This window comes from Asparagus officinalis, chromosome 7 (assembly GCF_001876935.1).
Source record: "Asparagus officinalis chromosome 7, Aspof.V1, whole genome shotgun sequence".
NCBI lineage: Eukaryota > Viridiplantae > Streptophyta > Magnoliopsida > Asparagales > Asparagaceae > Asparagus > Asparagus officinalis.
Genome location: NC_033800.1, coordinates 23,978,011 through 23,991,059, shown reverse-complemented (window position 1 = coordinate 23,991,059; position 13,049 = coordinate 23,978,011). Strand labels below are relative to the sequence as shown.

At 38.8% G+C, this 13,049-nt stretch overlaps 2 protein-coding genes across 6 annotated transcripts; both read left to right on the top strand.

The window, feature by feature from the left end:
• Window positions 577-2,182, top strand: LOC109846833 (presenilin-like protein At1g08700). Its single transcript, XM_020416074.1, is given in 5 exon segments — window positions 577-591; window positions 772-1,038; window positions 1,040-1,396; window positions 1,398-1,886; window positions 1,888-2,182. Coding segments are annotated over 5 exon segments (1,245 nt in total). The 3' UTR covers window positions 2,005-2,182.
• LOC109850535 (transcription factor MYB30-like) lies at window positions 1,906-11,384 on the top strand. Of its 5 annotated transcripts, XM_020420561.1 has the most exons (7): window positions 1,911-1,992; window positions 8,176-8,394; window positions 8,473-8,526; window positions 8,617-8,918; window positions 8,999-9,186; window positions 9,283-9,412; window positions 10,667-11,384. In XM_020420561.1, the coding sequence occupies exons 5-7, from the start codon at window positions 9,054-9,056 to the stop codon at window positions 11,184-11,186; spliced, it is 783 nt and encodes a 260-aa protein (XP_020276150.1). In that variant the 5' UTR covers window positions 1,911-1,992; window positions 8,176-8,394; window positions 8,473-8,526; window positions 8,617-8,918; window positions 8,999-9,053; the 3' UTR covers window positions 11,187-11,384. The 5 variants fall into 5 exon arrangements, with proteins under 5 accessions (XP_020276149.1, XP_020276150.1, XP_020276146.1 ...); XM_020420560.1 differs by having other exon boundaries at window positions 1,906-1,992; window positions 8,181-8,394; window positions 8,617-9,186; XM_020420557.1 differs by having other exon boundaries at window positions 8,617-9,186.

Sequence of the window (13,049 nt, the reverse complement as noted above, 5' to 3'; positions counted from 1 at the left end):
GCGCATATAAAGAACGTTGGGATAAAAGTTTCTGAACGCTTAACGGAGCGGATACGGCTCGGATATGGCACTTATCATATCCATATCCGCTTACCCAACTCGGATACGGATACGGATACGGATATACGTCGATAAGAAAAATTCATATCCATATCCGCCAAAATCGGATACGGTTACGGATATAGATGCGGATATATAAACGGATATGCATGCGGATACAAAAAGGATATGAGAAAACTAGATAGTATTCAGAAAAATATAGTCATGTGATACAAAAAGAGTTCGTTAATATGTTCATTATGATTGAAAAGCTAAGATTAGACATCTTGATCATCAAAATTAACCACAAATCCATAATCTAAGAATCGAAACTATCGAAAGAGTATTACCAATATGTATTCGGATTTTTTCGGATACGGATACGGATACGGATATTTCACTATAAAACCATATCCGCAACCATATCCTATCGGTAATAGATTTGAGTAACCATATTCGTATCCTAACGGATACGGTTACGGATATTTCCTCGGATACGGATACGGTTTGGCACCCCTAGTCGCGAGGGTACAAACGATGAAGCGAGTGAAAGTGAGGTATCTAAGTGCGATTTGGCCGAAAGAAAACGTCGTTTCATGAGACGCCGTCTCAAAAGGAGTTACGCACGCGGCGTCACCCTGCTCGCCCGATACGACCGCCCCTTCTGCCCGAACCCAGTCAAAATCACCCCAAACCCTAACTGACAATCCACGTCGGTCAGCTTCAGGATAGGTGCACACAGAAGCAGCAGCAGCAGCGGCATCCCTGGTAAACCGTCTAGCCTCGATCCTCCTCTCCGTCATCTCCCCCCCGTCTCCATCTAGCATGCTCATCGTCGTCCTCCTCATCTCCCTCCTCTCCTCCCGTCCACGCCCCTGCCTCCTCGCTTCCTCTCCCCCGGTCACCGCCGCCACCCTCGTCTACCTCGAGCCCCTCCGCCCCCCCTCCCAGAAGCTCGCCGGCGCCCTCCCAACGCCGGCGCGCTTCGTACCTCTGTCATGCCGCCGCGGTCAACTGCTCCCCTCCTGCCCTCTACTACTACACTGCGCTCGGCTTCCTCAGGACTACACCCGCCTGTTCCTCCTTCTTCGTCTCCTCCATGGGCGGCTCCATCCTCCTCTCCCTCCTCCGAACCCTCTCCCTCCCCCTCGACGCCGTCTCCTCCCTCCTCCTCCTCCTCAACTTCTCCGCCGTCGGCGTCCTCTCCGTCTTCTCCTCGTCCGTTCCCATCCTCGTCAAGCAGTCCTACATGGTTGCGCTGGCGATCATCGTCGCCGCTTGGTTTACCCAGCTGCCCGAGTGGACCACCTGGATACTGCTTCTAGCTCTGGCTATATATGATTTGGTCGCCGTGCTTTGCCCCGGCTGGCGCCCTCAGAATGCTGGTCGAACTGGCTTCTAGTCGGGACGAGGAGTTGCCGGCCCTCGTCTACGAGGCCGTCCGACAGCCAACAGCAGCCGGGCGGTGGCCCCTGCTCTTGCTACTGTTGCTACCGTTGCTATGAACGTGGAGATGCAGCCGCGTGACTTCTACTAGCTTCTGGGGTTTCTGGCGATGGATCTGCCGTGGTGAGATGGGCAGGATGCCGCTGCGCGCCGCGGAGGAGGAGGAGGAGAGGGCTCCGTTGTTTGGGGATAGGAACGCTGGGGAGGGCAATGATGATGATGATGACGACGATTTGATGGAGGTGAGCAGGGGGATTCGGCTGGGTCTTGGGGATTTTGTGTTCTACAGCGTCCTTGTTGGGAGGGCGGCGATGTATGATCTGATGACGGTTTACGCCTGCTATCTTGTGATTGTGTCGGGGCTTGGATGCACGTTGATATTGTTGACGGTGTGGCGGAGGGCAGGCGTTGCCGGCCTTGCCCATTTCGATCATGCTGGGGGTGGCTTTCTATTTCTTGACGCGGTTGCTGATGGAGCCGTTTGTTGTTGGGGCCTCTACTAACTTGGTGATGTTCTGACTGTTTAAGCTTCTTGATTTTTTAACTCTTGTTCTGACGAAGATGATGATGGTGTTCTGTTAATGTATGAAATGGGCATATGATAGCAGTAATCAATAGAATGGTAGTTGTCAACAAGGAAGGTATAGGAGTAATGTGTAGCATCCTTTATCAATCTAGTCCCCTGATTCCTAATTTATGTTTTGTAGTTTTACAATGTGGGGGCTTCATGGCGATTGTCTTGCAATACAATCTCATTCTGGTAATGACCACATGGGCGATGAGGAATCTAATCTGATTGAGACTGTTTGATTTTTCGGGCAATTAATATTTGTATAGTAGTTGCATATTGAATATAATCCTATCATAAATTTGTCTTCACTAGATTAGTTGATTCTAACAATGTTCCATGGATATGGATTCACATGCAACAAATTATAAGAAATGTACATGATAAATATGTCTGACACACAACTTGGACACAATTTTAACACTGTGGCTTTACAATAGAGGTATCCGTGTTCTAATGTTAATAGGAGTTTTGACATCAGCTTGATAAGATATCTGCATGGTCCCAAAGATTCTACAAATTATAGTTCATTAGATGACCAAAGGAGGTCCAATCTTGAAATTTGTGGTGGCAACTGCCGCAGTGAAATCCCACCTCTTGATAGTAGGAAATCTACAGTCAAGATTTGAAGGGTTCCGTAATTTAGTGAAATACTGTAACTTCCATGCATCACAAGAAGATATATGAATGTTTTGATTACACTATGGTTTAGAAGAGGTACTTGAAATTGAGCGTGACCTCTTGTTTGATGCCTTCGTCTTTTGTTTACTTTTAATTTATGATCATGCAAACTTTGAAAATCAGCTCAAGCTCAACTCATAATAGCTGCATAACATTGAGAAAGTCTCTCCCTTCCTCTATCTTGTTGTGCTTCCATACCCAATTAATGAACAGTTCTAATAATTTTAACAGTGGTACTTGGAATAGCTTGATCTTTCCTTTTCTAATGCATTATTTTCACTAAATTGGGAAATGAAGATATGATAGATACTGTGACATGTTTATCAGTTTGAAACTTGAGCAGTAATGGTCATTCCTCTTCCTTTTAATGTTCATGGAAATATGAAGTATGTGTTGAGAACTGGAGGTTATAGAGCCTCATTTATTAGAACAGTGTCTGTCATGTTGTGTTTATTATCTAGGTGGTTTCCTGTGTTGGATCTCTGATTTTCTTGGGTTTGTCTTCTTTTGGATGCTTTTATTAATTTATCTGAATGGATGGAATGTCCCATTCATGTATGTTTTATTAAAGATAACAAAAATTTAGGGCCGCTAGTTGAAGCTATTTATTAAGGTCGGACTGATTTCAATCTATTGAATTGATGTTTTCTATTGAAGAATTGGAAGTTTGGAATATTACACGACGGTGATTGTGCATGTAACATGTAAAAATTCTTAGTTATATTCAAATGTGAAGTAATTCTTCAAGTGAGATAATCGACTGCTGCACATAATTTACTTGTCTCATTTTTTGAATCTATTACTAACTAAAAAAATATTGATTTAGACTACACATTATTCAATGTACAGACATCCATTTTGTCATAATATTTTTTGCCAATTAATAATGCATGCCATCTGTTTTATTTTATAAATCTGTATAAAAGATCAAGTATAGAATTCATCGGATTGTGGTTGATTTTTGCTATGGTGAGGATCTGAAAGAATATCAACTAGATGACTATCTGGTAGTTTGTTCCTTTATGTTTAATGGTTTATGTTGTGCTTGATATCTGCTAGTTAAGGCGCAAGGCCTACTGTGCATTGCCAATGGGGTAAAGCATTGACATATATGCCAGAAGATGCTGATAGATGCTTGTATACTGCTTGGACTGTCACCATTGGTAGTACATGGCATACCCATGTCCAATAAGGGCCTGCAAACCCATCACTAGTTCAGCTTGATAAATTAAACCATGATGTCTTCTTGAGACTGTTTTACCCATGGTTTCAGAACAGAGTTGTCTGCAGTTTGAAGATTTTGTTTGATTTTCTAATTGCTTTGGTCCGAAGAAAGCAAGGGAGGGTGCTCATACTCAACAACGATGATGGTTGATATTTCTGTAACAGCAGCCATGCATGGACTTAAGACGGAGTTGGGTAACAATGGTAGTACAACTGATGCTACAATGTGTAATATGACATAGACTTAGTCTGTAAGAACGATTTGTGGATGAAGATACAAATCAAGCAGAATAAGGCGTTGAAATATAACATGAAAATGCTTGCTGCAAGGATAGGTTCATGCCTTCAATATGTCTCGTGACAAATCATTATGATATCCGTTAAGTCCATAAAGTAACGTAGAGAAAGTATAATAACAATTTGATGTATTTTGTAGTTGCTAATATAGAATTTCCATTTGATTAGGTTAAAATTAAGAAACTACTGTAAGCAAAGTTTCAGCTCTGGGAATCAAGCAACCTAGGAAAATTATGTATGTGAAAGAGGTTGTTTATGGGCTAGCAAGTAATTTGCATTATTCTTTTCATAAATCTTGCATTCATCATATCTTATCTAGCTTTCTGCATTTTTTGGGGTAGGAGAGACTAGGTCTACAACATAGATTTATGATCCTCCTTAGTTACGTTCATCCCATTGGATTAGTGGCTTTTTTATTTTATGATGCATTTGGCGTTTTTTAGGATTGTTTACTATACATTTTTATGCGATTTTCTTTATTCTCGTTTCTTTTTGCCAGTAACATTTAGAAAAGGACCAAAAAGTGAGCAAGGCCTTACCTGATGGGCAGGCTTGATGAGAAGCTCTGTATCTCCCAGCTTGTCATTCTCCTTTTATCTAAGAAGGCGATCCATGGAACAAAGCAACAGCTTGTCATTCTCCTTTTATCTAAGAAGGTGATCCATGGAACAAAGCAACAGATGTTTAGGTTTAGAAACGTTAAGAGATCTAGAAAAAATTTAGTTGGTTGTTGTATCAAGAAAGTTGCGACCACAATGAGACGCCAACTTTATCAAGATAGTAGTAGTTGTGAAGACAAAGGATTATCAGGATTATCATGACAACATTGTAGTGTACATCTTGGAGATGGAGACACATCTGACGAAAGAAGGAAATGAACTATAACCCTGGTACAATGTAACTTGGAGGAAATCACACGTAACCGACTAACAAGGCATACAGGTGAACCTCAGGACTTGAACTATCCTAATTTTAGTCTCCTGGCACTTGAAGGCAACATAAACTGAGGATATTCCTTCTAGAACAATTCATAAACATCATGCTATCGATGAACATGCAAATTGCGTCAATTGCAAGAACTAGCACATACCCCTTGTATGTTGTATTACTAGATTAACACATGTTCAAAGTTGCACCCATCACTAACACATTTCAAGTATCCCCAATTACGGGACTGCTTCACCACCCTCACAAAGATGTTTCATTTCACAGGTCCAATATATGCAAAACACCTGCATCGCAAGATAATAGATTATATCAATTCTGCTACAGTAGAAAGAAGGTAGGAGGTTTAAGGCTAGAACATGCAGGTAACAAGGTCTGCCTATTGAAATTCATCAACATTCCAGGACTCACAAACGCAAGCTTCCACCTGAGTCCAGAAACTGAAGATTCTGAGATACAAAAGTGATTCTAACGCTGATAATTGTCTCAACTCCTTTCATGAGACTGTCTGATACATTTGGATGGTCCAAGACTTTCATTTACTTATCTAAATATCCTCAGAAGTCCAAGCTCTTAGGTGGTTGGATTTATTAAAAGCAAAGTAGGTCAGGTTATTATCAAGATATAGGCATGCTGTGCATCCCATGTTGCTACCAAGTCCAATAAGTAGTCGATCTTTCCATAACAAAGATGAAGCCAGATGAGGATCCACATCTCTCAGCTTGTCATTTCCTGTGGATCTCGGAAGAAGAGAAGCAGATGGCAATTTTGATTCATAAAACAAAAGTATGGTTTTTAGATTTGGAAAACATCAAGAACTCCTAAAAATTTTGTTTGATTCTTGTATTAACATCCTGAAGAACCCAACCTATGACATAAAGATATGGTAATTTAACTCCACAGCTATGAGCACTTTGTGGAAAAATTTAGTTGAGTTTGTTATTCTGTGGTGCCTTAAGATTGTGTAATTAAAGCATTTTCTATTCTATTGGATCTATGCAGTCATCTTCATTCTCAACTGGCCTTAACAGAGGTCCAACTTACAAGTGATTTACCGCTGTGATGCTGTTTCACATATAGCCTATATTTTTTATTTGACCGGCTGCGTAATAAGAGATTCCTTCAGTCTTGCATATTCAAGAATCAATAATGTTATTAGCACTTAGAATCTGTGGTGAGAAATTGTTGGGATCACCTTGGCCATCCTTTTACGTTGTTGGTGAAACCTTTTGATTAGATTTCTCTCATTAAAGAGGGGAAGAAAAGGCAAAGAAGACTATGAATCAGGTTGTATATCCTTCTGAGTCTCTCTCTCAATTTTCAAATGCGTATATACTGCAGGTTTTAGGAAAACTGACAACATGGACATGAAATACATTTCTTGGTCACTGTAACTTTTCTTCTCGCACCTCTATAGTTATGATCTTGCCTGACTATTGTGATTATTAAACATTCAGGTGCCTAATGGTGCGTAATACTTCAATCTTTACAGAATATCTGCGCATTAGTCTCAGTATTATCCATATACACCTAGTTTATAAGTGCTCCACAGGTCCTATCATTTTCTGATGAAGCCAAGCTAAGCTTTGTTCTCAAATTCCTCAAGTAATTGTTACTAATTACTTGTTAGCAATTCCTTTTCTTGTATCATTTAAACTTGTGCCTAGAATACTTAGTGATGAGTTGTAAGCATTAACTATACACAGCAATGAGCTGTAATCATTAACTGCAAGTTAAACGCTGACTGTTCTCTTAGGTGAATGGTCTTTTGTGGCTACTTAAAGAACCGTATGACATCATTTATTGCTGTCAAGGCAAGGAGGATTAAAAGCTGAAAGGGAAACTACGAAAGTAGTTTATCTAGAGGTTAAAACTTTCTGCTTCTAGGAGCGAGAAGGAAAGCAGGCCCTATCTACTTGGTGTCTTGGTGGATCTTGAAGAATTCTTTCTGATGGTGTAAATTAGTGTTATGGATTTTGGTTTATGTTGGCTTCCTGTTTGCTGAAATGTTTCAGTATTAGGTTAATGACTATTATTTTATAACTTGATAGGAAGAACGTTGTAAAGGCTTGTATGAATGAAGTGATTTAAGAAAACCTTGTATACGAAAACCGTCAACTCTGATGTCAGATGTTATTTGATAACTAACACTTCGAATTTAAATGCAGTTAAAAAATCTGTAAGTGCACGGGTATCATTAGCCTTTGAGGTCCTTTGATTATTCAGAGGTAGTAGATTGTAATAGTTTAGGACATTATTGGTTGTCGATTCATTTGGTTATTCAATTCCATAGCTAAATTCTCCTAGCCTTTCTGTTAACGTTGTCAATTGGCCTGGTGTGGGGGCAAGCTATTTAAAAACCTTTAATAGTAATTGCTGTAGATCCAACAAAGTTTATTTCAGATAGAGACCACAGAGTTATCCGCTTGCAGTTCCACTTCAAGACCATTTATCTGTCTTTCATTACCAAGCTCCGTATGTCCTCTCTGTATCCTCTCTGTAACTGAGCTCATGTAGATTTGATCATCCAAATCTACTGGAAATGTAACTTGTGATACGATTATGATTCGGCTCATTAATATGATATAGACAGTTTTAATCTTACAGCTTGACTGATTAATTGTCATATTACATGCAAAAATTTAAAACCTGTCGGCATTGGCCCTTTGGCCCTTCCATGGGCATCAACTATAGAGCTGTGGTGGTTAGCATGCTTGACGTGCTTAGATGCTGATGCACTTTGAGTGTGTGTGTGTGTGTATGAATTTATTCTTCACAAGTGGTTATTTTCTGTCTCTGTACGAGGCCTTGGATCAAGAACATGTCAATTTCTTTATTAATTGGCTGGGTAAAGGTGTTTTTTATATCTTTCTTTCACCTTTTATCTTTCGTTTCTTTTCTAATCTTTTATCAATGAACCATGGTTACATTCTTGATTGTGAAATTACCATGCTAACTTTTCACTCATTTTGTAGTGAAGTGCTGGCTTTCTCAGATTCACGCAGGGACACTGGTCTGATTCTTATAGCTCAATAACTGGCACAGCAGAGAGAGAAGAATGGGCATAATGTGCTACTTTGTCAGTTTGTACTGCGTGTGCATGTTAATGCTGAGAGGCACAATTGTGAAGAAATGATATGTTCAAATAATTTATGAGCATCCTTTGCTCATTCCAATGGCAAGTACCGCAAAAAGTACACAAATACATGTTATAATCACTTCAGAAAATTTATAAATTCCAACATATATACTGATCCTATTCATGTTTTCAGGACAAATAATGAGAGAACGCAGAAATGCAGACAGAATGCAAGATGATTGCAAACGTATGTGTGCGTGCGTGGATGCACACATGTATCAGTAATTCTTATTAGAGAAAAATATCTACCAGTTGCACTCACAATTTTAATTTGCAGGGAAGAGAAGTTCTAGAAAGCATATATCCTGAAATAAAAATATGGTGTGGCCATACATTATGATGATATGTTTCCGTAACTATGACGATTTCCTTGCTCGTAAGCATTAATTGGGAACGCATATTCGACACGCTATGACACTTTGATTCAAAGGGTAACTACTACCTGGTAGTGTCTATTATGTGGGAGAGAGGATCAAGTCCTGATCCATGTGATCCTTTCTAAAAGTAAAGGTTACAAAGTTGCTGACTTTTGTAAAAAGGAGAAGGGGGGCAATGAGTCAGCGAGTTAGCTGATGATAGGTGAAAAGCCTCAATAATTAAACTCTCCTTCAAGTCTACCTATATATAAGCACTTACATGATGAGTGAAGACAATTGCAGGAAAAGGCAAGCTTTGCTAGCTAGAGAAGAAAATATCTATCAAGTCTTGGTAGTCATGGGAAGGCCACCTTGCTGTGATAAGGTTGGAATCAAGAAAGGGCCTTGGACTCCTGAAGAAGACATCATACTTGTTTCCTACATTCAGCAGCATGGACCTGGCAACTGGAGATCTGTTCCTACTAACACTGGTAAATCTTTTTCTTTGATTCTTCTTGAAAGTTTTGCTCAGATTTTTCAAAGGAAGATATTTGGGATGTTCCTTGAACTATTCTTGAATTTTGCAGGTTTGCTGAGATGTAGCAAGAGCTGCAGGCTGAGATGGACCAACTACTTGAGGCCGGGGATCAAACGTGGGAACTTCACTGCACATGAAGAAGGAATGATCATCCATCTCCAAGCCATGCTGGGTAACAGGTAACTCTTCTCTTATTAACCTTGGTAAAAATGAAGTTACAGATTTGTTACTGATTGATTAATGAACATGTTGATGGTTGAGAAATCTTGCAATTCAATCTATGATTAGACTACAACTGTGTTACCCTGAATGATTATGTTACCCCAATGCATTACAATAGTTCATAGGCAAATATTAATAGCCGATTAATGTGCATTCTTTGTTTTGCATTGTAAAATGTCTACTATACAGGATTAATCAGTGCTGCAACTGGTTAAAACTTCTCATGTCTCACGTGATTGAAAAAAAAATCTTTATAAGGATTTCATATAGTATACTTAGGTCTGATGTCATTTAAAATAATATAACTATAGTTTTTACTTTTTAGCTCATGATAGTTGGTGGTTATAGGATGGTAGTGCTTATTTTTGGCTTATATGTTTAATCTGTTCAGTCTCTTGTTGTGATTAACTAGGCTACCCTGTTGTCCTATTAATTATTCTGGACCCTGCTATTTCTTTTCATGATCAATGACATATGCGTTTGCTTGCATGGAGCTTTTCCATCCATCCATTTATGTCAAAAAAAAGTTTAGAGGTCCACAATACTTTTCATGTGTTCATATGTGTTCATATGTGTTCATATGTGTATTAATGTTTTTAAGGGATGGTAGTGCTTATTTTTGGCTTATATGTTTAGTCTGTTCAGTCTCTTGTTGTGATTAACTAGGCTACCCTGTTGTCCTATTAATTATTCTGGACCCTGCTATTTCTTTTCATGATCAATGACATATGCGTTTGCTTGCATGGAGCTTTTCCATCCATCCATTTATGTCAAAAAAAAGTTTTGAGGTCCACAATACTTTTCATGTGTTCATATGTGTATTAATGTTTTTAAGGGATATCAGACAGCCTGGATAATTTATTCAAATGGGCCACAATCCATTTCAAATTATTTCTGTACTTAGCGAATTAACTTCTAAAATTAGGGTTAATTGCACATAGACTCCCTTTAGTGTCGATCTTTTGACCTTACTACCCTTGTAGTTTACATTGTTGCAGATAGACCCCTAGGTTGAATTTTCTTCTCTTTTATCATAGGTAAAGTTCTGGCAGATATTGCTACGGTTGAACTCAATGAGTATTTTGAGGATAAAGTCTAAAAAAGAAAAAGAAAAAACAGCGTAGTATGTTTTAAACAACAATACTACATGGGGTCTATATGCAATTAACTCATAAAAATATCAACTAAATATGTATTCATTTTCTCTGTAGGTGGGCAGCTATAGCCTCATACCTTCCCCAGAGAACAGACAATGATATCAAGAACTACTGGAACACCCACCTCAAGAAGAAGATCAAAATGTTGTCTCCATCAAAGGATGCCTACATTTCTTCATCCGATACTGATATCTTGAAACCAGAGATTCCAGAAGCTACTTCAACAACCCGAAGCACTACTTATGCTTCAAGCACGGAGAATATCTCAAGACTTCTTGAAGGGTGGATGCGATCCTCATCACCAAACGCTAACACCACCATCAACAACAGCAGCAACATTCAGATGACAGTGAAAGAAAATGAGGTCAGAGACAACGAGAAAGAACTCGAGTCACTTATTTTGTTTGAGAACCTTAGCAACACTGTTAATTGGGACAAACTCACGACTGAATCAGATAGTGAGGTGAAGAACGAGCAACCTCCATTGTTCTTTCTGGAGAAATGGCTGCTTGACGAGGCGTCCGGGCACGTTGATGAGCTAGTGGATGTTTCAAATACAGCAATGCTCATCTAAATGTCCTTAAAATGCTCCGAGTATGGGAAGGGAAAAAAAAAATTAAATGTATGGCTTGTTATATAACAATATATGCATGAAAAGGATGAACATACTGTGAGATTTGGCTCTCAAGTGTAAGAAATAATATATGAGCAAATTCTCATGGAATATTATTGAATAAATAGTTGGGAGGAATGAAAAGTAAAATTTCAGTCACTACTACTTATTTCCTTGCGGTGTGAAGAAACTCTGATTATTCACGTTTTGGCGGAACGAAGTTGGAACAGTAAATAATTAAAATGTGATGGTGATTTGGACTTTGTTTTTCCTTTTTAAGAGCCATACCTAGAATTATCTGATTATCACCATTACAATCTTTAGAGGTAGAGAGAGGACCAAGGCAAGGACGATATTTTAAATGTTAAACATCATGCATCCATCTTCAAACTGTATCCTAACTCTACCCTAGGGGTCAAGTGCCAGTAAGAATCCAACTCAAGACTACCCAAGCAAAAAGGAAATCCTTTGGAGGGGCTGTAATTAGACAGGATGAGGGCATCTAATCTAGCATAAATTTCGATGTATATATCACTTCCATCTGTCGATGGGATTTTTTCTAGTAGCTATATTGATAGCGGATAGCGATGTGTGCACATTGAGGTTTGTGCTAAGCTAGGTGTCTTCATCCTACTAGGTTTTAGTAATGCTAAACCAAATAATTGTGAAGGTGTATCGCGAATTTTGGGCGTGCTTTGTTCTGCTCATTAGATTGTTGCTTTCTCTTTAATTTTCTCTTCTCTTTTCTTTCCCTTCCAAATAAATTTGACAAATACGAACTATTTATTTTTCTCCAATTTCATTTATCCTTCGGGGCTGTTTGGTTCGTTTTTTAACTCGGTGGAAAAGTTTTACACTGCCTCCACATCAGATTTTTCATGGCCACGTAGGATATAAGCTTTCCGTCGGTTTTTTTCCCCTCATATTTGGTTCGCTAGGGTTGAAGAAGGGAAACTCGGTGAAAATCGCCACCACATCAGATTTTTTTCTCTCCCCCAATTCCTTCCTCAACCTCGTGAAATCGACGAAAACTACAGCCACGTCGGCTTTTTACCATATAAACAAAAAAATTTTCCTTTTTTTCCATGCGAACCAAACACAAGAAAAATAAATATATTGGTTTCCCATCATTTTTTTTTGTGCGAACCAAAGCGAAACAATATATTTCTTGGAAAAGTTTAGAAAACTCAAAACTTATGTTTTTTTTACATGGAAATGCATTTCCCTATATCTAGGAAACGAACCAAACAGCCCCTTCGAATAAAGGCTCCACAGAATATAGAAGTTATCTACCATTTGTGGCTTGTAAATTGGCCATGGGGGATTCTACCAGTCCATTACTCTGTAGTCTCTATGGTAAGTATGTAATTTAAAGCTAAAGGGACAAGACCATAGTTAGCTTTTAATGAAAGAGTTGGTAGGCTTTCTTAATACTTGAAAACTACAGCTCCTTCAAAAAATTGAGTAACGGCAAATTGAGGTAAGGCATCATGGTGGCCAATTTAATGTGAATTTTCCTTTTTATCCGTTGGCTTGGGGAAGTGGGGTTTGCTTACTGCTAGATATAGATTTGATTTAATTTCCATGTTAAATGGTCAAACAAGAAAGTTCGTAGCATCGGATTGTTACTTCAAGTTATTTTATTATGTGATCTTTTACTAATTATTGAAATAGAGTTTACATAAGACTGTAAATATATTTTGATCACATTGGTCAATAACTATGATCTCTCTTTATATTTGTTATACAAAATGGACGGCTTTGGTTTTAATGAATAATTGAAAAACCTTCTTTGCATATTTTTCAGATTAACAAAATGAAATT